This window comes from Glycine max, chromosome 4 (assembly GCF_000004515.6).
Source record: "Glycine max cultivar Williams 82 chromosome 4, Glycine_max_v4.0, whole genome shotgun sequence".
Classification (NCBI taxonomy): Eukaryota; Viridiplantae; Streptophyta; class Magnoliopsida; order Fabales; family Fabaceae; genus Glycine; species Glycine max.
Window position 1 is genome coordinate 9,576,121 of NC_016091.4, and position 24,019 is coordinate 9,600,139.

Genomic DNA, 24,019 nt, shown 5'->3' on the forward strand with positions numbered 1-24,019 from the left:
TCCAGAAACCTTTCCGGAAGAAGTTCTTCCGGAAGTGTCTCAGGAAGAACCTTCTTCCAATAAAATATTTTGTTCATCCGGAAGGAGGTTCTTCTAGAAACATTTCCGAAAGAACTTCTTCCAGAATGTTCAGTTTCTTATTACGGAAGAAGTTCTTCCGGAGAACCATCCGAAAGAACTTGTTCCGGACAACCAAACCGTTACAGGTTCCAAACGAGTCTTCTACCCTAGAGTTCACTTCGTCTTCTACCCTAAATCCAACTTCTCCTAAACTAAATAAACAACCTAGGAGGGGAGGGGAGGGGAGATACTAACCTTGAGGCGGAAACGCAACAATGACACCACAAGAAGCTTCGAAGACGAACGAAAATGGCAGCCAGAGGGAAGAGACGCGTGGAGGAAGAAGGAAAAGAATAAAAGCAAGAAGGCGGGAAGGTGGGACTGCTGGGTGCACTTCATTCTTAAAATTTTAAACAAGGGCAATTTTATCCATTCACATAATTGCTGGGTGCACCAGCAATGTTGCGGGTGCACCTAGCATGTCCGCATGTCCCTTTAGATTCGTTGTTCAGCCCATAATTATATGTGCATGTTGACCAGGTTAAAGAGACTTTCTTGATTACATTTAGGGCTTGAAGCCCATAGTTACAGTGTAATGGAGGACATTACTTTCTATTTCGGGCTTCAAAAATACTTGTATATATCTAGACAATCCTTTTATGATAATTTTTTTAGTTAAGCTTTTATGGTAATGTTCTTGTTGTAAAAAATCCGATATTTGTGGGGTTCGTTAGCACCTAAGTTTCTTGGGCGGGCCTAAAAATAGGCTGGCTATTTTAGGCCACACCTAGATACTAAACACTTTCATAATCATTCAACTTGAAACGTCCATACATGAACGATATTCATTTCACCAAGGCAAAGATCATAGTTATTATTTTTATTCCATAGGTCAAATTCATCGCATCCATTCGTATGCGATCAGTTTATTGGTGGTCGAGCAGCATCGATGAGTTTGGGTTACTGATTTTTTCGGCAAAAGTTTTATTTTTTAGACCAATATTTTGCTAGCTTTGGACCAAGCTAAACTTGTTTCCTAACACACATCGAGGGAAATGTATCGATATCACAGATAAAGCTATTTGTTCATTACAAAAAGCGTCACTTATACTAATGGAAATGTATTAGGAATCGAAGTAAACAATATAATATCAATTTCATATGGCAAATAAATATTATTTTTTATACGATACTTTTCTTTTTATCATACTAAATTTGTTATATGGTTTTTTAATACTATATTAATTATTAATGCCGTTGATTAATTTTATTGATAATTAACTTTTATTTGAAAATCAAACGAATAAATAAGGTCTATTCTCTTAATCATTTTTTTTTATTTTCTAAAACTTATTTAAAATTTTATTTATTCAAAATCAACTACACTATAACCATAACCAATGACACGCTAATATTATTTTTTTTCACAGAATTTTTTATTTATTAATAACATGATGTGATTTATCTCACAAGATGTGACAATAAGTCCCAACTCAACATAAGTGCCTCATATTACAAAAGAACCCAACATTATATTACCTAGATAGCAGTTATGGTGGTTCCAATGACATTTGGTATACTAATATAATAATGTAGCAAGAGTTTACAATGTTTGAAATTTTACTATGATAAAGTTTATACCAACCAAATTGAACCTAACCATTAATAGTTTTTGGTATATAATTTTTTTTATAGTGGTTAACTAAAATTTGAACGTATTTTATTTAAATCTCAATTCAAATTCTTATGCTTGTGGGAGTTTTTTTTCTTTTTTTTTTATACAAATAAAAAATATATTTATTAAAAAGTAATATTATTCAAACGGGATTTTAATCACTATGAATAATAAAACATGTTTAAAACTTAAACTTGAAACTATGAGTTAAATTAAAATAACTACACACCTATTCATTTACGTGTTTAGTTGTATCAGAGTTCTGCAACCAATCCAGTCATTACAATAGCTTTTGAATGAAAATAATTAAGCTCACATGCTTATGCTTCTTTTTTCCTCAGACAAGTGAATTTTTTTTTTTTTACTTTTTTGAACAGTTTTTCAGAACAGTTGTAAAAATATCCGATTAAAAAAAAGTACAACGACATTTTTATAAATAAAGTCAAAGTTTTTAAAATATCATAAAAAACCATTATAAAAATGATCTTTTAGAATAATGATTTTAATTTAAACAGTTCTAAAAAATTTTATTTAGAACAATTGTAAATTAAATGACACTTAAAGATTAACTTTTTAAATCCCTTGTACTTACAACTGTTGTGTAAAAACTCTGCTCCACAAAACCCAGAACCCTCTCTAGCACTATCAGACTCCAAAACCCTCAAGCTCCCTCGCGACTTCAACATCGTTGCAGAACTCGTTGCCGCGCTTCTGAATCTTCCACGGCGGCGGCGTTTCCCTTTCTCCATGGCGGCGCGAGTCCACTCCTCCGCGGCAGCGGCTCCGCCTTCGTCCCTCAGCGAACGTCTGAATCAAATCCCTCTTAATAATAAACAAATTCGCATGGCCATCATAAGCAAAAGAGCGCGCACGCACAGGATTAGGGTTTCGAACGTAACGATTTTGGAGCTTCCATTTTGATTTTGACTTGCGCTCAATCAGGTACATTCGCTTCTCTTGCTGTAGCTCTTAATAATGCACAAATTCGCGTGGCTTTAATTTTCTTTTTTAATCTTGCGAAAGTGTAGTAGAATCAATTCCAGTTAGTTTTATTGATACTCCGTAAGATTAGCTAGGTTATTCTGCGTAGCAAATTGTTCAGTTGGAACCACTTGGTAGAGGTATGGTTCATATTAGACAACATATTCTCATGTTAAATTTCATAGTACAGGCTCTATATATCTTAGGGAGCAATAACATTGTTATTCATATCTCCAAAGAACCGAGATAATATGACATATCATAGTCTCCAATTAAATCTAGTTAAGGAGGGAAGGGCTTTGGAGTAGAATGTATTGCTCTTTAAACTGGCCTCTATTTTCCGGGCAACTCTCTGCATCTTAGTTAATTCATTTCTCCATAGATGTAATTGTGAAATGAGTGGATTAGTTGTTTGATAAATAGTTAATTATTCTTTAGATTTTTGGATCATTAGTTTGCATGATTTTAAGGGAATTATTAGCACTTTGAATTGCACATAGATATTGGTGTGTGTCCATAATGCAACTAAGGTGAATATGGTGGTTTTAAGTCCCAAAATTGAGTAAGCAATAGTGAAATATGTTATCTAGAATAGATTGAATTGGACTTGTCCTTATTATTCACTCCCAACTGATGAAGAATTGGTCCTTTGATTTTGCAAACAGGCAAGATTTGGCAAATTATGCAGAAGTATGCTTCAGGGAATTTGGTGACAGGCTTAAGCACTGGATTACATTAAACGAGCCAGTGCTATATAACTCCGGAGGTTATGAGATGCTCCAAGTGTTTTGCTAACTGCACTGCTGGTGATTCTACTACCGAACCCTATGTAGTTACACACCACCTCATTCTTGCTCATGTTGCAGTAGTAAAAGTATAAAGGGAGAAGTTCCAGGTTAATGCAGTAATATTATTTTAAATATAACAGCATACAAAATTGGTTAGCATTTAAGACAAATCATGCAATATAAGGTCAGTACAGAATTAATTGACAGTGAATGATTTTCTAATAGGCTTCTCAGAAAGGTCAAATTGGGGTAACACTGAATTCTGCCTGGGTTGTGCCACTTGTTCAATCAAAAGAGGACAGAGAAGCTGCATATCGAGGTCTTGCTTTTATGTATGACTGGTAAGTGTCTTTGCCTCTTAGAAACACTCTATTTTCCACTTCATTTATAAGACATGAAGCTTCAATTGTGAAATGAGCAGAGAACCAGAGTAATTATCTTTTCCAAAATTTATAAGGTAGAGGCATTCATTTACATTAGTCTGGGAAAACAGAGCAGTGGTTCAATTGTGAAAAAGGAGAATCCCTTGGAAGGAGAAATCTTTCTCCTATTCTGTTCATTTTCATTTTTCAATCAAACAATAAAATCATTCTTCTCTTTTCTCTATTTCCTTTGCCTTATCCTAAAAGGAGTGGTTTTTAGATATCATATTTCTTTATTTTTTTCATATTTTATTTTAGTGGGAATAGGAATCCAGTATTAGTGCTTCTGTTTTATGGCTTCTTATTGCATTTTTTTTTCCATGCTTAGATCAGTGTAGTCAGAGGTGTGATGTTAAAGCGGTAAATGGTCAGAATGTTGAACACTATCTGTGATTTATAGTTCTGTCTTAAACAGTGTTGTTAAATGGCGGCCATGGCGGCGCCATGGCGGATTTTTGTGGCGGATTTTCGAAAAAACGCCACCGAATAGCGGTGGCGTGGCGGGTTTGGGATGGCGGTGCCATGGTGGCCGCCATAGCCATGGCGGTCGTGGCGGTTATGGCGGGGTGACGGAAATGGCGGTTTTTTTTTTGCTTTTTGTCCGCGGTAGGAGTTGGGCTGACCCGACCCAACTCTACCCGGTTATTCATTCAACTAAAAGACCCTCCCACGTAGCTCTGTGATTCACAACAGCCTACCATCTAAGAGAGAACCCAACCGCGAGCCTCCCCTGAACCCAACCGCGTCCCTCCCCTGAACCCAGCCGCGTCCCTCCCGCACCCCGCCGCACCCAGCCACAACCGCGACACCCGCAGTTCGCACGCGCATGCAGCTGCGACACCTGTAATCCGCACGCGCACGCAGCTGCGACGAGCTCCGGCAGCGACGCACCGGCACGAACGGCGGCGACGAGCTCCGACAGAAACGCACCTGTCACGAACGGCGGCCTGCAGCTTTGAGAAGTTCTCGCGAAGAAGACGAAGCTTTGTCGCGAAGAAGAGTAGGGTTTTTTAATTTTATTTTTGCTGTTTGACACCCCTAGCTTTTTTTTCCTTTTTCTATTTGACACCCCTTTTTACTTTTAACAGTCCCATTTTTTTTTTCCTTAACATGCTATTTTTGCTGTTTGACATCCCTTTTTTCTGTCCGCCATGACATCCGTCATTTTCCGCTACGCCATCCGCCATATTTTTATGGCGGATTTTTGACTTTCCGCCATCTGCCATTAACAACATTGGTCTTAAAGCATATTGTTTTGTTCTTATTCGATGTTAATTGTTAGTGAGAGGTCAATTTTGCTTTATAATGTCAATAGCATGTAGTATGATGTATTTAACCTTGAATAAGAAAGAACTATTTGAATTATTTTATATCTAGTCACATGGGAAATGGGATGCCTGTGTCATTCTGTTTTAGGATTCTTATTGCTGTTATCATTTTGATAAATTATTAATATTGTGGCATTCACCCTGAACTCGTTTGTACTTTGGTTTGTGGATAGCTTGTATGGCCAGTATGGGTCTTTCTTAATCTTAGGTTGCTTGCCTTTCTTATGGATGCACTTACTTTAAGGGTCGTGCTTGCACGCAGATGCACTCATCAGACGGGCAGAAATATATCAGGATTACATGAAACTGATCCCAATCCCAAATCATTGAGGCACTATGATCCCATTTACCTCATGGATGGGATTAAGCAGATCCATGAAGCAAATATACGGACAGCCTCTTAATTGCCTCGCAAATATTCTCCTCGAGCAATGGGGTCAGTTGAGAATTGGCAGTGAGGATGAATTAGCATCTTTGATGTATTATAAGTGTTCTCTGTTATTAACTTTCTTTTAAAATGTGTATAGAGGAGAAAGTTCTTTAGCTCTATTCTTTTTTGTCCAACTTAATTTGACTGTTCTGTTAATATAGTAATTTGCTTGTCGTGTTTGATAAATTGCAAATGGAGATGATCACCGTGTAATAAACTTCCTTATAAAGTTTCAATGGTTTGTTTTTTATTAAAAAAAATTAACTTTTTAGATTGGTTCTTTTTTTAACCCATCCAGAAGATTAACTTTTCTGAATAATTATCTCAATCACCATTCTAAAAAGATATTTTTTAGAGCGGTTATTTAAACAAATAAATCTAAAACGACAATATTTTAGAACAGTTGCCATAAAAACCGTTCTAAAAATAATTTTTTAAAACGATTTTCAACTATTTTAAGAAATTATGACTTTTTATGAATATCCGTACAGTTGTTTTTAAAAGTTATTTTTAACCGTTCTAAAAAAAATCTTTACTTTAGTGGTGTCAACACTATTCTTTTATTGATGTTTTTTCTATAGTTTTTTAAGTTCTGCTTACTTGATATTTATACATGACATTTATGTTAACCCGAAACAGTAAGAGACCAATATTTACACTGAATAACGCCCCTCAGCCGCAGCACAACTTTGCAAAAATATCGTAAAAGGCTTCATATGTAATCCTCTGCATGTGATACATGAGACGCGGCATTACATCAGTTAATGACGCAGAAATAAATAGAAACAAAAACCAGTATATACTATAGCTCAATCATTATTGTCTGTTATTCGGATAGTGTCACGAAGGTTTGTTTGCTCTTTCCGTACCGCTTTCTCATTACCCCTGTAACTAATTTTAGCATTTAGGGTACACAATTTCATAAATATCATTTATATTTTGGAATGCAGCTTAAGTCTATTTTTCACAGAACCGCTTAAATCTATCTATTAGGCTATTTTACACAAAAAAAACTAATAACTAAAAAAAATAATTTTATAAAATTAACTTTAATATTAATATTACATTGAAAAACTAAAATGATATTTATTAAAAATATTAATAAAAAAATTAATATTACGTTAAAAACTAACATAATACATATTTTAAAATATAACATTTATTTTGGGACAGTACTATGTATAATAAAACAAGGTCATGGCTAGCTGCATATGTATCAACGTTTAATGCATTTTTTTTCTACATATTTCCATTTGCTTCATCTTGATCATATGTTTTACTTTTTCTGCTTAAAATAGAATTACGTTTCTTTTAAAAATTCTTTTTCAGGGATATCTCATAAGCTTTCTTCCACACTGATCTAGTGATCTAATGGTGATCGAAAGATAACGCATTCATGCAAGTGTTTGGATCAATGTAATAGTATAGAGAGAAAGTAATTACTCATTCCAAGATCAAAGATCATACTAACTTTAACTTAACAAAGACGTAAATAATAAAACACATGGTCAATAAAAAAAGGAAATGCTGGTGAGCAGAAATCGAGCGTAAAACATAAAAAATAAAGTAATCTGATTAGCGGCAGAATCAAGTCTGTCTGATAAAATTGTTCTTATTTCTGTATTAAAAGAAATTCATTTCATTTGACAATAGTTGTTGATTAGGAATACTTAATAATATAAGATGGAATTACCTCGAGAAGGATGTCATATATAAGTGCAACTTATCATAAACAATCAGTGACCATTCTCTACAGTCAAATTCATGACTCTTTTGTGAGTATTTAACTTTGTCCTTGCTTCCTGCTACTGCTGGTACCTGGTTGTCTTATTTTTAATATAATATCTATTATTGCTGATAAGAAAAATATATAAGTGTAACTAGCTAGAAAAAATTGAGATATTTATCCAAATATGAACTGAAATACACACCTACCTAAAGCTTAAAGTGGAAGTCTGGAAGCATGAGCATTTTTCCAGTGGCCTTGGATCACGTGACCACCTTGGTTTTCTTTACGTAAAATATTGCATGTGCGTCTCTGCAACCCGTACACTATGTAATAAAGTTATAAGACTTCAATCCAAAGCCTTACCTTGCTTCTTTTCATACCCTCCAAAGTTCGAGCGTAACTTGGATCTCAAGCTATGCTATGCTCCCAGGGTAACAAGTGTCAGCCCAATGTAACCATCTACTTCTTTATGGGATTCCAACGTGTATTGCAAACAAATCCAATTTTCATTAATCATTAGCCAAAAGTTTAGGCTTTTTTTAAGATCTCGAAAGGATATCTCCTGGTTATTCGGATTCTTTGGATGTATTTTTCTTAGATTACTTATTTATATAATAACACATTCATAATACCTTAAGCTTAATAGCATCAAGCTTAATTAATTGAATAACGTGCATGAATTATTATAAATCTCTTGATATCATCTTCAATTCTTACTTATATCAAATTCAACAATTAATTCATAAGAACCATAAGAACCAAGAACAAGAATCTTTTGATACTACACCAATCTCAACACAGTTATCAATCATTGAATATGATGTCAAAATTCATTAACCAAACACAATAAAAACCACACGATTCATCGCCTATAGGTGTTTCTTATACCTCATCATCACGTAAGAGTTACTACTATAACATGTTGGTGAATAATATAAATATATTGTGGTGGATCCATGAATTTTATTTAGTGGGAGTAAAAAAATAATTTATAATATTTTTATAAAAAAATACCATAAATTTTTACAAAATAAATAATGTCAAGACAAAAAAACTAGAATAATTAAACTTTTATAATTAAATTATAATTATCTTTTACACATTTTCATATTTTAAAATTGTTGTATGATTTTTTTATCGTCAATCCAATAAAAATTTAGAAAAATAAAATGGTAAAGAAGTTAATATTTTTTTTCTCTTTTATCTCTTATAATATTTTATATTCATTTAAAGAAAAATTAACTTATGAGGGTAATACTAATTTTTTATGGGAACAAATATATAAATTATTATATATATTTATGTGAAAAAGAAAATGTTGTGGGGTCAATTGCCCCCATAGCCTTCAACATGGATCCGCCTATAGGATATATAGGTACATTCTCTAACTTTTACATATTATTATTCTCCTCTTGCATACGCTGACTTGAATGTTGGGGTTTACATCAATAGAATTCGAATATTCCACCCTCTTGAACTGGCATTGAACATAAATAGTTATATCATAAACATCTTCTCTTCTCTTTCTATTAATTTTCGCTTTAGAAATAGTTGTATGATTTTTTATATAAACTTTTTTGTAGTAATACAATTTCGCATTTCCTTATTAAGTAATACATGCTTGGATTACATCGATTCAAATAGATCATTTATTTAATTTTAAATAAAATTTAAATTCTAGGTTATTTTATATAGAAAATAAATTAATTCAACGCATACATAGAAGTGAAAAGATAAATCTTTACCTGCAAAATTTGTCATTTCGTTAAAAATGCATGTATATATAGATTGAAATCTTAAAATCTTCATCATTATTTGGTTCTCTTCAATTTTGGACAAAATGTCGTCCAAATAAAATATAAAAATAATATATGTGGATTTGTTTCAATTTGAATGTAATCTTCTAATATCGAATTGAAAGCAAACAAAATTTATCTGTTATACTTAGGTTCATATATGTTTGCTGTTTGTTAAATTTTTACTTTGCTTTTATACGACTTTTGTATTTTAGTTTCTCGAATTGTACTTGATAAATGTTTATTTTTGCATAATAAAAGTTTATGATAAATAAATATTTTAATATACAAATTATATTATAAATATAAATTATAATAAAAAAATATATTTGATTATATAAACTATATTTTAGATTTATAATAAATAATTTAAATTGTAAAAATTATTTATATTATTAGTGCATTCTAATTAAATTTAAAATTTACATTGTATTGAGAAATTCCACTCAAATGACGATCACGTTATATACATATTTTACCCTCTTTTTTTTCGTGGAGCATCGCATTCCACGTTCACCAAAAGAAAAATAACATAATTGATTTCACAAAATTGTTTTATATGTCTTAATTAAATTAATCAATATCATCATACGTACTACATACACACACATGACACAGACAATGCATGTCAAGAATTAATTTATTTTGAAAATTAAAAGACCTGTTTGGTTTGAAAAACACACACACAAATTAGCGACTGAAAAAAATTCAATCACTAAATTTGATTACTAATTTATTATTTTTTTTAGTCATACAAAATTTTTTAAAACCAAATATCAAGTGAGACATGATATTTTGTAGTCATGAATAAAATGATAAATAAAAAATTGATGTATATGATAATAAACCAAATTGTGAGGTGTATGATAATCATAAAGATTAATTTGATGTATACTGGCACGAATACGTGATTGGGAATAGCGAATTGATGTGTATAACATGTGGAATTTCATGAAAACACACATATTTTAATATTAGCTAGCTGCTAGCTAGTCCACGTAATAAACTCAGAGTGACGAAAGGTTAACATATTTAGTTACTATAAACATAAGGAGTTTTGAATTTAATAGCGATTTTTAATCGAAACACCTTAATGACGTCTTGATGTCTCAGGTCTTGATTAATTATTTAGTTAGTGAATATTGACACGTGCATTTTTTTTATTTATTTGTAATTATATATGATGATAACGCAAAGGAGAGATCGACTGAACGTCTTTATAGTTTATATGGTTCAGAAATCGATATCCAGTTTTTATGATTATATTGCAATTGAGCGTTGTGATTGCACTGCTAACTCTCTGTATAATAGGACTTTGGTGTTGGACACCTCAACAGAATTGATTTATAGAAAGAGATAGGAAGAAGAATTAAGAGGTTTAGAGGGTCTCAGCAAATGCATTAAGTGAGTTGTTGATTAGTTCAATGACTTTGTGTATTAGACTAAACAAATAGAAACAAAACCTTCACCTTCATATATTCTAATCACTCGTGTCTTTTCCTCCCCCACCCCTTTCTGTTTACAAATAGACCCACCACAATTATTATGATGGCCACCGACGACACTGCAATATTCTTGTGTCGTTTTGTTGCTTACCGTGTATATGTTAGGTTTGAACAAGGAACTGCCCTAAAATTTATCCATAAATTTCTCACTTTGTTTTTGCGCATGACCGTCATATTTGGGGTTATAATCTGTCTCTCCTTGTGTCTGTTTATAGATTTCAAGAACGATATTATAACATATAGGTTTTATTTTTTCATTAAGTGAAATTTTATATTATACGTATAATCACTATATAATTTTGTTTGTTAATTAAATTGTGTAAAATATTGAGTATAATGTTAATTACTACTATTAATATTTCTCTTATTTTAAACAAACATATCCTATAGTTAATTTGAATATATAAAATTAACACTTCATGTGATATTGTATATTTTTATTTATTTTATGTTTTTCATATACACATAAAAAAGTATATCTAAAAATCAAATAATAGATAACTTTGTCATTTTTATCATTTCACAAAACATTTTCCTTTAAACAAATGACAAAATCTTGAAGATGGACATATATACGATCGTCGTAGAACTTTGACTACTTAATTACTCTGTTGAAGGGATCGGAGTGTATGCACACGTGATCCTTATGTGGATACGTATTGTTCACTGAATCAGTTTGTCCCATTGTGTCTCTATATTCCCCCCCAATATCATCAGAAGAACTAATTTAAAATCAAGATTCTGAGAAGCATAAGGTCTTCAAGCATTCAATTCTGGCTTTCATCTCGTACAACCCAAGAGTTTCAACAAATATTTAAATTCAAGCCGCGTTATAAATGAGAAGCACTATCAGATTCTCAGGAGTACGTTTGGTACGTCTTATAATTGATTTTAACCATAACTCATTTAGTTAAATCATAAAAAAGGATAAAAATGTAGCCACTTCAATCAATCAACGTGAACACAATTTTGACACATTTTTGGTATAATAATATTGTCCGTTCTTGTTAAATCCATCCCTAAATTCAACATGAATAATGAGCCACCAAAACGTACCTACACGTCATAATTCAATTAGAGAACTCAAATCTCACTTCCCCCTTTCCCACGTCCATTCTCTTATATATATATATATATATATATATATATATATATATATATATATATATATATATATATATATATATATATATATATATATATATATATATATATATATATATATATATATATATATATATATAAAATGTAAAATTATTTTATATTATTATTTAATTATAAATTATTTTTTGAATTATTTTAAAATAATTATTTTAAAAGTTAATAAATTTATCATATATAATGAACTATGATAAAATAATTATATAAAATTTTTTACATTATCGATTTATAATATTTTTTCTCTTAAAGTAATAACTAATAGTTACTAGCTAGTGTAACATCCGTTCAGCATTTCATAATTTGAAGAAGTTTGTAACCTTTTTATCATTACACTCTGAAATTTGGTGAACCAAAGGAATAATGCATGGTTGGATTTTAGTCATAGTGCAGTGTAGGAAAAATCTTGATAATATATGGTGTGCCGTCTGTTGCGGGGTGGTGCCAAGCATTTAGAAGCCGGCACCGACGAACAATAAACGAGACAGGATGTGGGTAAACCCTATAACAATCCCTTCAGATAAGATCTCAATTGTCTCTAATTGGTTGGTCCCAAATACTACTTTCTAACTAATGAAAACGAATGAACTAACAAAGAAAGAATCCTTACCAACCTCCCAAATATTGGAATAGATAGGAAGGTGGCAAAAAGTTACTAATATGGTTTTGTATTTGAATTAATATGTGGATGCACCTTTAGACCCTCTTCCAATTTTGGTGGGGTCTTCAGGGCCAAACAAAAATTATTTGCTTGCCAAATTCAGTGGAATGAAAAGAAAAGTAAAAAAAACAAAAAAACAAAAAACAAAGTTGTTGCGCAAATAGATTAAGAAAGAATGTATGTAAAAGTTGAATTTGAAAAAAGGGTACTGTAGTTGTGCCTTGGCAACAAATCAATAGAGCCATCATATTCAGCGATGTTACCAAACCCTTGAGCTTTTTTCAATATGGGGAAGTTGTTACCAGCTATTATAACAAAGTTTGTCATCAATTCTTATATATGATGGTTCGGCCAACGTGTTCATTATATCAATTCAATATTCTTCCCACTACTAACCCAGATTTTCGAAATGGATGGCTCTGCTATTTTTCACAACAAAATGAAAAGGGGTCACTTTAGTATGTTAACTAATTAATTGTTTTCCGTGATTAGGAGAATCATATATTTGCTTTTCGATGCTTTATTTTTGGTCAAAAAGTGTTGTCTCCTAACTTACACGTAAACCTATTTTTTTAATCCATGTATTAATACATATAATACATAATTACTTATATGTTTGTTAAGTAAGAGTATACTAAAGAAAAGAACAAAGCTTTGTCAAATGCACAGAATTATGTAACAGATCACACCCAAGTTCTTCATGCTTCAAATTGAAGTTTCATACCTAGCATCTACTATATATGACTGTTTCAAAGTCAGTGGATATATATATACCTACCAAACGTATACCACACATTAGTTTTTCACCACTTTAATTTATTTTAATCAACTTAACAAAGACTTAGAGAAAGATGATCGATTAAGCACACAAGAAATTTTGAATTAGCGTAACTAATATTGAAAAATGTATGGTCACAACTGATTACTCTTCCTCTAAATTGACCGTGTGTCTGGATTCACGTTTTCATGCACTATACATATTTTTTATTTTTTATTTTTCATGTCAAATTAATTGAAAAACACAAAAATTACATGTAGTAGCTTCTAATTGGACCAATTGTTTCACAACGTCAAAAACCCAACACACAAAAGCATTTAGTAATTAAAGAAACCGTGATAGCTATAATTGTTTATTAAGGAACCAACGTGAGGTTCTCCTTTTTTTTTTATGTCCATAGTTTATGGTTATTAAAGTAAGGTTCTTTCTATTTCAACGTTAGGACAAATCATTAATCATTAACAGATGTTTTAAAAAATCAGCATGGTTCTAGCATATATAACTAAAACGAAACCACATACTGCAATTTATTTAATCAGCATGTTTTAAGTATTATTTTATATAAGATAATTAAAATAGTGGATGTTTTAAGATTCGAAACTTGTAATCCAGGGGGAAGAGATTATCCTTTCAATAAAGCAAACACGTCTAAATTTTCAATTGTGGTGAGGCGCCTAAGATTGCCTTTCTTAATCGTTAGAAAATTAATTAATTTCTTGCACTTTTTAATAAAAAGATATTTTTAATATATTGAAATTAATACACATATCAACCATCAATCATATTTAGTAATTTAAAATTAATTCTATCAAAATTAATTTATTCAATTTCAAAGCAAACAAGTCCTATATATATCTCGTGGTTTTTTAATGTGGTTTTTTTAATATGGTTTTTCTTCCATGAGAGAGGAACTAGCAAACTACTTAAACCACAGCATTTTTAAGGAATATTCCTGCTTGTTGTGAGATGTCAATAAATTAATTAAGTTAAATACTTCTAAAAATGCTTGGTTTGTCAACTCTATATTATAAATTTAAATATTTTTTAATTAATTTTTAGGATAAAAATGATATATATCATAAATTAAAAACTTTTTTTTCTCCAAGCATATATATATATATATATATATATATATATATATATATATATATATATATACTTATTAAAAGCAACTAATATTTAGGTCATCCAAAAAGGTGTCGGGGAAGTTAAATTAATATGCAACTTCTTACATATTGTTCAATCTCTTATATATTTTTAATCATCAAAATATTTTTTTTCAATTTCATTTAATATAAAGATTTCTTTCTTCCACTCAAATATCAATTTTAACTATTTTAATTTTTTTATATTTATATTAAATGTTCTTTTCATTTCAAATGAATGCTATATATTTTTTAATCAAAAATTCCTTTTTAAAAAATATATTCTCTTTTAAATTTTACCCACTAAATCTTAATTAACTGTATTAATTATTTAATTAATTGAGTTTTATATAAAAGAATGTTTTTACATTTTATCCAAATTTATTACAAATACACGCACGAAATACTTGCTATTTCTTTTATATAAAAGAATGTTCCGAGAAAACTAGCTGCCACTGCCACTGCCACTTGACAAAACGATTAATTATACTCTGTTCATATTTTTTATGAACCTTTGTATAAAACGTCAAATACGCTTCTATTTGGTCCCTAATGATATTATTATCATCCAATAAACATTTCTCTTAATTTTGAATTAAATTAAGTTAGCTTGGGCCCTTGAGATGGATTGAGGGTACATTTTAACCGATTGATTCTAATAGATAATAGAAGCCCAAATCAACTCTTGAAATAATAATTTTCTATATTAGTGACATCACAGACACATACTTACGTGGTGATTAAAAGTTATCTGCTTTGTGTTAAAATAGACAAGTAATTATGGATTGTCATGGACCAAAGACAGCATTTAAATCCTGCGATGCAATACTATGAGCTGTAAATTTTTAAGCTGTTTAACTTTCGGGCACGTCTGATTGGACTTTCCTTTTCTATTTTAATCCTGTTTGAAAATATGCATATATTAAAAAAATGTGCATTATGAATTTATTACGGCTAAAACTTGTTAAATAAAAAGTAGAATTAACTCTTATTTCCTGAGTCTCTAATTATAAGATTTTAAGATTTTTTTTAATATTTAGGTGTATTAATATTAATGTTTTCTTTACATATTTTTAATTATTCTCTCTCTGGACATTAATAAGAAATAATTAAATGTGTAAAAAAATAAAAAAAAATGATAATTTAAGAATAATAATACAAATAATTAATAGATTTAATAAGATTAACTAAATTAAATATTTTTCTTAAGAAAGTAAATTAGTTTAAAGAGGCTTATAATTAGGAATAGAAGAAATAATTTTTAGAGTTTAATATCTATACACTTAGAATAATTTTACATTTTCATTTAATCATAAATTATTATTTGAATTACTTTAAGATAATTGTTTTAAAAGTCAACAAATTTATTATACATGATAAATTGTGATCGAATAATCGTATAAAAATTTTTGTACTGTGAGTAAATAATATATTTTCTCTCTTTTTTATTTATTTATAAACATAAGTTCAATTTATAATGTTTCTAAAATTTTATTTAGTGGATAACCCTCTTATCTATACAATAACTACTTGAATAAGTGTATGCTAACGGTCTCAACATGTCATGAACAATCTGGCTAATAGTATTGAGGATACCTTCCTATTTTATTACCTTTTTTTTCAACAAATAAATAAATAAAAGAATAGTATTTTTTTCATATAAGAAAATTTTAGGAATTTCTATGATCTCTCATTTTTAAAGGTAAATGTTAACGAATTAAAAGTTCAAAAATAAAAATACTATATTAAACAAAAAGTGTATTTAAATTTAAATATATTAAACATTGTTTTTTTTTTATTAAAAAAAGCCCTTAAACAAGCCTTTATGAATTTTGTTAATAGAACTCACTTTAAAGCTCAATTTTATCATATAAAGAACCACAATAATTAATCATGAGGCATACTAGTTATAGTTAAAAAAAAAAAAATTTGTCTCTTTTCCTAGCAGGATCATATCCTATTAACAACAGGCCGGAGATCTAAGCACGAATTTGTGCCTTTATATATTTTTTATAGCACTTCAACATACCATCAACAAAATTGTAATGATACAAATTCATGCGTGTTACTATTCATTTGAATCGTCGACACTTGGCAGTGTCTTTCTAAAGCCTCAAAAAGAGCTCAAGTAGGTTTCTTGGAAGCCACTCTTGAAGACTACTGCGACCTTTTATATATATCCACACACAAACGACACTTCTTACATAAACTCCATCACATTGAAGCCACCACTTGAAGGTTTCATTTTCATAAATTCTCAAAATTCCCTCAGCTTCTTTGCATATTCTTCCTTGGCTGAGTTTCTTTTATTTTACTTTTCTCTCCAAGTACACCCAGTTTGTGTCATAGTGGCTTCAACAAATAAAAACACACTTCTAGTTGTTTCTCTATTACACTGATCTTGAAGCATGGCAGGGAAAACCAAGAACAAAGTGGAGGTTCAATTGGGTTGCGGTTTGGTGGGGAGAATTTTCCATCTCAAAACCAATAATAGGCCTAGAAAATCCTCTGTTCATTCACTACCCCTGAAGCCTTGCAACACTGCACAACAGAGGGATCAGGGCAAAAACGAATCCAAAGCCCCTCCAAACCATGAACCAAAAGATAGCTCCATTGAAACCATTCCTACACTGAAAGGGGAGCAGAATCCAGCAAGAAAGAGTAGACAACAACAGAAAGATCACCCTGTTGTTAACTCTCTGGAACTTGCCAGGATAAGTACTAGTACCAGTCATCATCAAAACTACGGGACGAAATCCCCGGCCAAAGAATTTGTGTTACCAATCACTGGGAATTTGCTTGTGAATAGCAGCCCAAGAACTAGTGTCACAAAGAGCAAAGAGTTGAACTCTTTGTCCGGTTCCTGTTCTTACAACAGTAATAGTACTAACAAAGGCATGATGGGGAACATCATGAGGAAGAACAGCGATGAGCTTGGGCAATTTCGGAGTCTGAGGAACAGCAGAGTGGACCCTGAGGTGTTGAAGTCCATGGGGAATGAAGCGTACAAGCAGGGAAGATTTGAAGAGGCTTTGGCTTTGTATGACAGAGCCATTGCTGTTGACTCCAAGAAAGCAACATATCATTGCAACAAGAGCGCGGCTTTGATAAGCTTGGGAAGGTTTCTGCAGGCAATTGTTGAGTGTGAGGAAGCTATCAGGTTGGAGCCTTCGTATGGCAGAGCCCACACCCGTTTAGCAACAATTTATTTCAGGTACTCAACAATAATAATTATCATGTGTATGCTTCATTCAATTTGCCATGGACTAGTATAAACAAAAGGGGACTATATGCTGTGATGTTTGTTTTGTTATTTATTACAAAATTGATAATTTTTTGATTGTAGATTGGGAGAGGCTGAAAAGGCACTGAATTGCAATGAAACAAGCCCATGTGTTGATTCCGTACTTGCTTTCCAGGCTCAGGCTCTTCAAAATCACCTTAGCAAATGCACTGAAGCTCGGAAAGTCAAAGATTGGAAAGTTATATTAAAGGAATCACAGGCTGCAATATCCTTGGGTGCTGATTCAGCTCCACTGGTTAGTTTCCTTGGTTTAACGGTTTCTTTCCTACGCCTAAACTTTTTGTACTCCAACATTTTTTTTTATCATTTTTGCATTGAATTTCACCTAATGTTCCATAATAGATAACACTCCCAAATGGGAATCCTATTATTCCACTTTGTTTTTATATAATATAAGTGCCATAGTGATTGATTGATGAATCAGCGGCTATGGTATGCCTTTCGCTGATTAAAAAAAGATTTTGTATATACCAGGTCTATTGTTTACATACTGAAGCCTTGCTGAAGCTCCTAAGACATCAAGAGGCACACGCTACCTACGAGAAAATGCCAAAATTTGACCTTGATTATTCTAACAAATTATTTGGCCCGGTTCGTAGTGCTTACCTATTGATGATAGGCACACACATTTACTTGGCAACCGGCAGGTAGGTGAAAATGCTTTTTTTTTTATGATGTTTAACAAATTATTCAAACATGGTTTCTCTATTTTGTATGATTTGCAAACGAAGACCACCGATTTAGTTAAAATGGGACCTATAGATATGTTTAAAGCAGTTCATTTATTTGTTTTTTTTTTTGCTTCGGGTTTAAAGCAGTATAAATAATGAGAAGTGCCAGCAATCGGGTTTCCCACTCTATAATTCATTTTATAAACTTAAGGGTGATAACAATGGGGCATAGATATTGTATCAGTTGGTACTTAGTATTTATATTGCTGTCTCACTTGACCAAATTTTATATATTGTTCACCAAACAAGCAAAGTAAATTATATCTTCCCCCTGCTATTGTTGGTTTGTATTCAATGATGGAAGGTGATATATTACCTGAGTCTAATTAGTAATAAATGAATGACCCTAAGTTTACTCTGCTTTTTTGTGTGCTGCCAGGTTTGAGGATGCAGTGATAGCATCTCAGCAAGCATCTAAGTTAGATCCAAGTAGCTTTGAGGTGAATGCAGTGGTAAGGAGGGCCAGAGCAGTGGCATCAGCCAGAATGAGTGGTAACTTACTCTTCAAGGCATCAAAATTCACGGAAGCATATGCTGTATACAATGAAGGACTAGAGCATGATCCATTCAACTCAGTTCTGCTATGCAATAGAGCAGCATGTCGTTCTAAGCTAGGTCAATTCGAGAAAGCAATTGAAGATTGTAATGTGGCACTTATAGTTCAGCCAAGTTATAGCAAGGCAAGGTTGAGGAGGGCAGATTGCAATGCCAAGGTGCTTTAATTTCTACTTCCATACTAACTTGTAGAATATACTATTATTATACTTGTTTTTTCAGTTAATAATTATTTTTTTGAACATATAATAGTTGGAAAGATGGGAAGCTGCGATTCAAGATTATGAAATGCTGTTAAGAGAAAAGCCAGGAGATGAGGAGGTGGCCAGGGCCCTGTTTGAGACCCAGCTCCAACTCAAGACGTTGCGTGGTGAAGATATTAAGGACTTGAAATTTGGCTCAAATTTGTTTTTCATCTCAAGCAATGATCGGTTTAGACATTATGTAACATCACCTGGTAAGTCACATTTGATTGTGTCTTTTATGCTATTCTATTTGGTATTACAAAATAACAAACACTGACCAGTTGTGAACAATTTGAACAGGGATGTCTGTGGTGCTTTTCTGTAACAAGGCAACCCACAAACAAGTGTTATTGGTGTTGGAGCAAACCTGCAAGAGATTTCCATCAGTTAATTTTCTTAAGGTTAGCAATTTTGAAGTGCCCTAATATTCTTAATAAAAACTAGTTACACTGTCTCTTATAATTGATTTACAATATTAGGTTGAGATTGAAGACCACCCTTACTTGGCAAAATCAGAAGGTGTGAACTGCATCCCAGCTTTTAAAATATACAAGAATGGATCAAGGGTTAAAGAAATTCCAGGCAGCAACCACGACTTGTTGGAAAAATTAGTTAAATTATATAGCAACTGATGGTGATCGCACTTCTTCGAATCACAACATATGGCGCAAGAAATGATGAAGATTAGATTTTTCAGAATGGAAATGAAGATGCCCAAAATAAATCAAGCTGATTATATTTCCTTCATAAATTTAGTCACCTGAATTACAAGGCAGAGGAAACCAAAGACGAAGCATACCATTGTTAAAACCTGTAGAAAAATGTATAGAAAAGTGATTCTTTGTGTTAGTAATTGATTTTTTTAATACTTTGGATGTTTGAGCAGTCTTTAATTCTTCATATTCAGTGCATATTCGTTTGGAAAAACCTAAACTTTTTTTTTTTGGTTGATAAGTTATATATTCTTTACAGGAGTGATTATTTAGGCTGTCATTCTAAGTTATGAGCAATATAGTCAAAGAAACACGATTGTTTTACATTACAAAAACTCTGTTTTCAATTAGATCTTTCAAGCTTCATGGTTCAAAGTTCAAAGATATATATTGCTTTAAGTCAAGCCAACTTTAAAATCGAGTGGAAGTTGGTTCAAACTTCAAAACGGTTAGTGGTATAAAAGAGACTGTCCAGTGTCCACTCCGCCAGGGTAATTAACCCTAAATTACTGATTATTTGCTTTCTTTTTTGCCGGCACGGATTATTTGCTTGAACAAAGAAAGAAGTTGAAACATTCTTCTAATGCGTTTTGGATTAGCTTTGGAGAAATAATCATTTTTTTTGTGTTAAAAGTAAAGTAACAAATAAATATCTATACTGTTTCATGGTATCAGGTAAGTTTATGGAGTAAAATTGATTAGTGTGTAGTATTATGTAACTCTTCGAGTGTTTGAGTTTTTCCACATAAACAGGGCACCACCCAGAGCGTGCTTAGGAGTAGGTTTCTTCCATGCTTTATGGACTAATGGTTTCAAAGCCATTCTTAGCCGATTGTGTAAATTAGGGAAGTGTATGTCTCAGCCAAAATAGCCAATCTATGCAGTATATAATATTTATTGTTGAAGCGGTCAAATGCTTGTTTTTATGATTTTTTTTTCTATTTCTTTCACTGTTAAGCACTCTTGCAAATCGAGAAATCTATTACGGAACAGATATGAAATCTATTTTGGAAGAAGGGAAAGGAGCATTTGTTTTACAGTTTAACCTAAAGTTTGTCAAGTTTGCGGACAACTTATTATTCTCTTGGGTCTGAGAACAAAATAGCATGTCTGTATTTTCGTTATCACATCCAAATTCCCGTTTAATTAAAAGAATCGTCATTATGAAAATTATCTTAATGCTTGATTGCTTTTAGGAAAAATTATTTTGTTTCTAAGAGTAGATATACTTGATAACAAAATTTCGGATTTCCGTATTGATTTTTTTTTTCATTTTGACAGTGTATTGAAAGTTATTATATGCTCAATTTCAAAATTAAAATGTTCAAATATAAAATATTTTTACTGACTCACTTTTAAGTAATATAATTTCATGTTAGACTAATTTTAAAGAAACTTTAATCCAAATTCGGATACCCTTAATCGGTAAGAAGGGTGAGACAGAAATCTACCAAAAAAAAATAAAAATGAGAGTCAAAGTAACATGATGAGTGTGGGTGGGGGACGTATGAAAAAGATGAGTGAAAGATTGATCACAGATTGCGCCGTGGATATGATATTATACCGTGATTATTCTAATTAACGCCTCGTGTGTGGGAGTCTGGCCTACTTTTGAAATATTGATTGATAAAAGCGGGTGACGTTAATACTTTGTTTTTATGTTGAAGGAAGTGTAACGCTTTTTGGAATTTAATTCTAGAAAGTGTGAAAATTTTAATGGAAGCTAATTTTCAAAGCGGGATAATTTTGAAAAACATATATTATAAAAATACGAGAGGGTTGTATTAAGAAAACAAGGGGTATAAATGGTAATTACCTAAATTTTTCTCGATATTTATTTGTTCCATTTGGATCTTGGACCAGAACATTTGAGCTAAGGGTCCAATTGTGCAAGGATATTGCTTCCTGTCCCCTATGTTGCTTCCTGCACCTCCCATTATTTGAAAAAAAAAAATAGGTGGACAGATAAATTTGTCCCTCACCCTTTTAACTTAACCAGGGCTTCTTCTTTCTTTTCTAGATTTCTTCTGTGCCATGCGACACCTCCTCTTCCCCCCTCCATTGGCTTCTTGATTTCCATTTTCTTCTGTGTTCATGAGTAGAAGGAGTGAATATTCACCCACTTCGACAAGGATCCAAGAGGTAAGTTCAAGATCATTTTTCCCTTTTTTTTTGTAATATTTTTTAATAGCTTGATTCAGATTGTGATTTGTTGTATCCCGATCGAGCTATCTGTAACAAGAATTTTCATTTTTCCTCTTTTTGTATATTTTTTGTAATACATTTGATAGCTTGATCCAAATTGTTGTTTGGTGGTGTTCAAATGAAGTTATCCATAATTGGACAAGACAATCCATAAATGTATTCCAGATTGCATGATTCGTAACATTTGGAATTTTACGGATCATGCAACCCAAAATACATTTCCAAATTGTCTTGTCCAATTACGGATTGATTATTCCAAAATAATGTAAATCAATCCAGAAATATATTCCAAATTGACTAATTTGTAACATTACAATAAATTAGTGAAGGTTACGCCGAAATTTTGTTAGAAAATTGTAACCATACTAAAATAACAAATATCACACTTAGGGTCTCACAAACACAATTAGAAAAGTATATGCTAAAAATAGAAAAATATCACGATTAGTCTAATCAGTCTTCTACAAGGTGACAAAACTGTGTGTGACACCAATTAATTGTGAAAATTCTTGCATTTTGTCAATGTAGGGAATCAGCCACTGTTTTGCTACAAGATGACAGTGTGTAGACCATATCACATTGAGATTTGGTATTATACAAAGATCCTTTAAGAACACTTGCATAGAAATTTTAATAACCAATTAAAGATTATAATAAAAAATGTAATTGTGATTGGGAAGAATGTGTTATTCCTAAACAAAATAATTGTCATTGACATGACCCACACAAATCAAATAGTGAACTGATGTATTAGCAGGAGCTTGGGATCTAAATGGAAACATGGTTAAACATTGTTTTGCTGATAAGCATACAAATATGACATTGTATCTAGACGCAATAACATATCCCGTGTTTGATATTGCCATCCATTCATCCATAGATGCCTGATAAAGAATGAAGTTAGTAAGCATAATTATATAAAATTTAACACATACAAATAACAGGTTGACATTATAGACTAGTAAAAATCTCTTTATGACATTGTAACGCTCATAACTACCAAATTAATGACATACTCATCCCGCCACTGACCAAGTTCTTTAAGCAAATTGTTATGCACTATAGGTCAAGTGTCTTCACCCATAACTAGTAAGGCAGCAATTGCACGATATCCACAATGGCCATCGACCTTTATATCAGCAATGTCCAAAATATATGTGTGAAGGTTAACATGAAATTGATCTAGCATGAGAATATTTCTTTTGTGAATCTTTGTCAACTTCACATTTTGACCTGATGCCTTGGATGACTTCCAACTTGGTGAGCTGTCATTCACAGAATATAATGCATCAACATGTTCAAAGTATGAAGAATCACATTTAATTAACCTTTCCAATTTACTAGTACACCCTTTTTGTGATCCCTTAGTTTTTACCTTATCAAACGGTAGACACATGGAAGTCATGTCAGGGTATTCTATTTCACGAAGTTTACTTTTTATAGTAACTTTCTCAGCTATGTCAACCTCTGCAAAGCATTTTAATATAACATCAAACTCTTGTTGCACGGACATATCTGCATATAGCTCGTTTGAACCCATATATGGAAAAGCTTAATCTAGTCCAAAAAAAACATTCATTGCATCAAGTGTTATGCTACCCATGATATACCTAGCTAGTTCACATGCACAAAGGAGACCATGTGTATATCTTATGATGCATCCACAACGATTGTTGTCAACACCAACAAACTTAACTCGATCCAATTCATCTTCAATATGATTAAGAGCAAACCTTGAAACAAATTCACGCAATCTCTTATACAATGTTACATTATGACTGTGATCCACAAAATGAATACTCTTCCCAAA

At 31.8% G+C, this 24,019-nt stretch overlaps 1 protein-coding gene and 1 long non-coding RNA gene across 2 annotated transcripts; both read left to right on the forward strand.

Moving 5' to 3' along the window:
- The first annotated feature begins 2,317 nt into the window (after positions 1 to 2,317).
- LOC102670001 (uncharacterized) lies at positions 2,318 to 5,803 on the forward strand. The gene is made up of 4 exons (XR_413847.4): positions 2,318 to 2,677; positions 3,382 to 3,611; positions 3,730 to 3,845; positions 5,517 to 5,803. It is a non-coding gene; the product is annotated as an uncharacterized lncRNA (long non-coding RNA).
- A 10,556-nt stretch (positions 5,804 to 16,359) lies between these two features.
- LOC100787041 (TPR repeat-containing thioredoxin TTL1) lies at positions 16,360 to 20,218 on the forward strand. The gene is made up of 7 exons (XM_003523774.5): positions 16,360 to 17,670; positions 17,803 to 17,995; positions 18,235 to 18,407; positions 18,871 to 19,204; positions 19,299 to 19,503; positions 19,592 to 19,692; positions 19,771 to 20,218. Exons 1-7 carry the CDS (start codon positions 16,865 to 16,867, stop codon positions 19,921 to 19,923), a joined length of 1,965 nt encoding a protein of 654 aa, XP_003523822.1. The 5' UTR covers positions 16,360 to 16,864; the 3' UTR covers positions 19,924 to 20,218.
- The last annotated feature ends 3,801 nt before the right edge of the window (positions 20,219 to 24,019 follow it).

Excerpts from the sequence above, each read along its gene's own strand:
- LOC100787041 (XM_003523774.5), top strand. The coding sequence starts at position 16,865 with ATGGCAGGGAAAACCAAGAACAAAGTGGAGGTTCAATTGGGTTGCGGT. Across the intron at positions 19,205-19,298 it reads GGGCAGATTGCAATGCCAAG|TTGGAAAGATGGGAAGCTGC; the intron begins GTGCTTTAATTT and ends AACATATAATAG. Across the intron at positions 19,693-19,770 it reads CATCAGTTAATTTTCTTAAG|GTTGAGATTGAAGACCACCC; the intron begins GTTAGCAATTTT and ends TTACAATATTAG.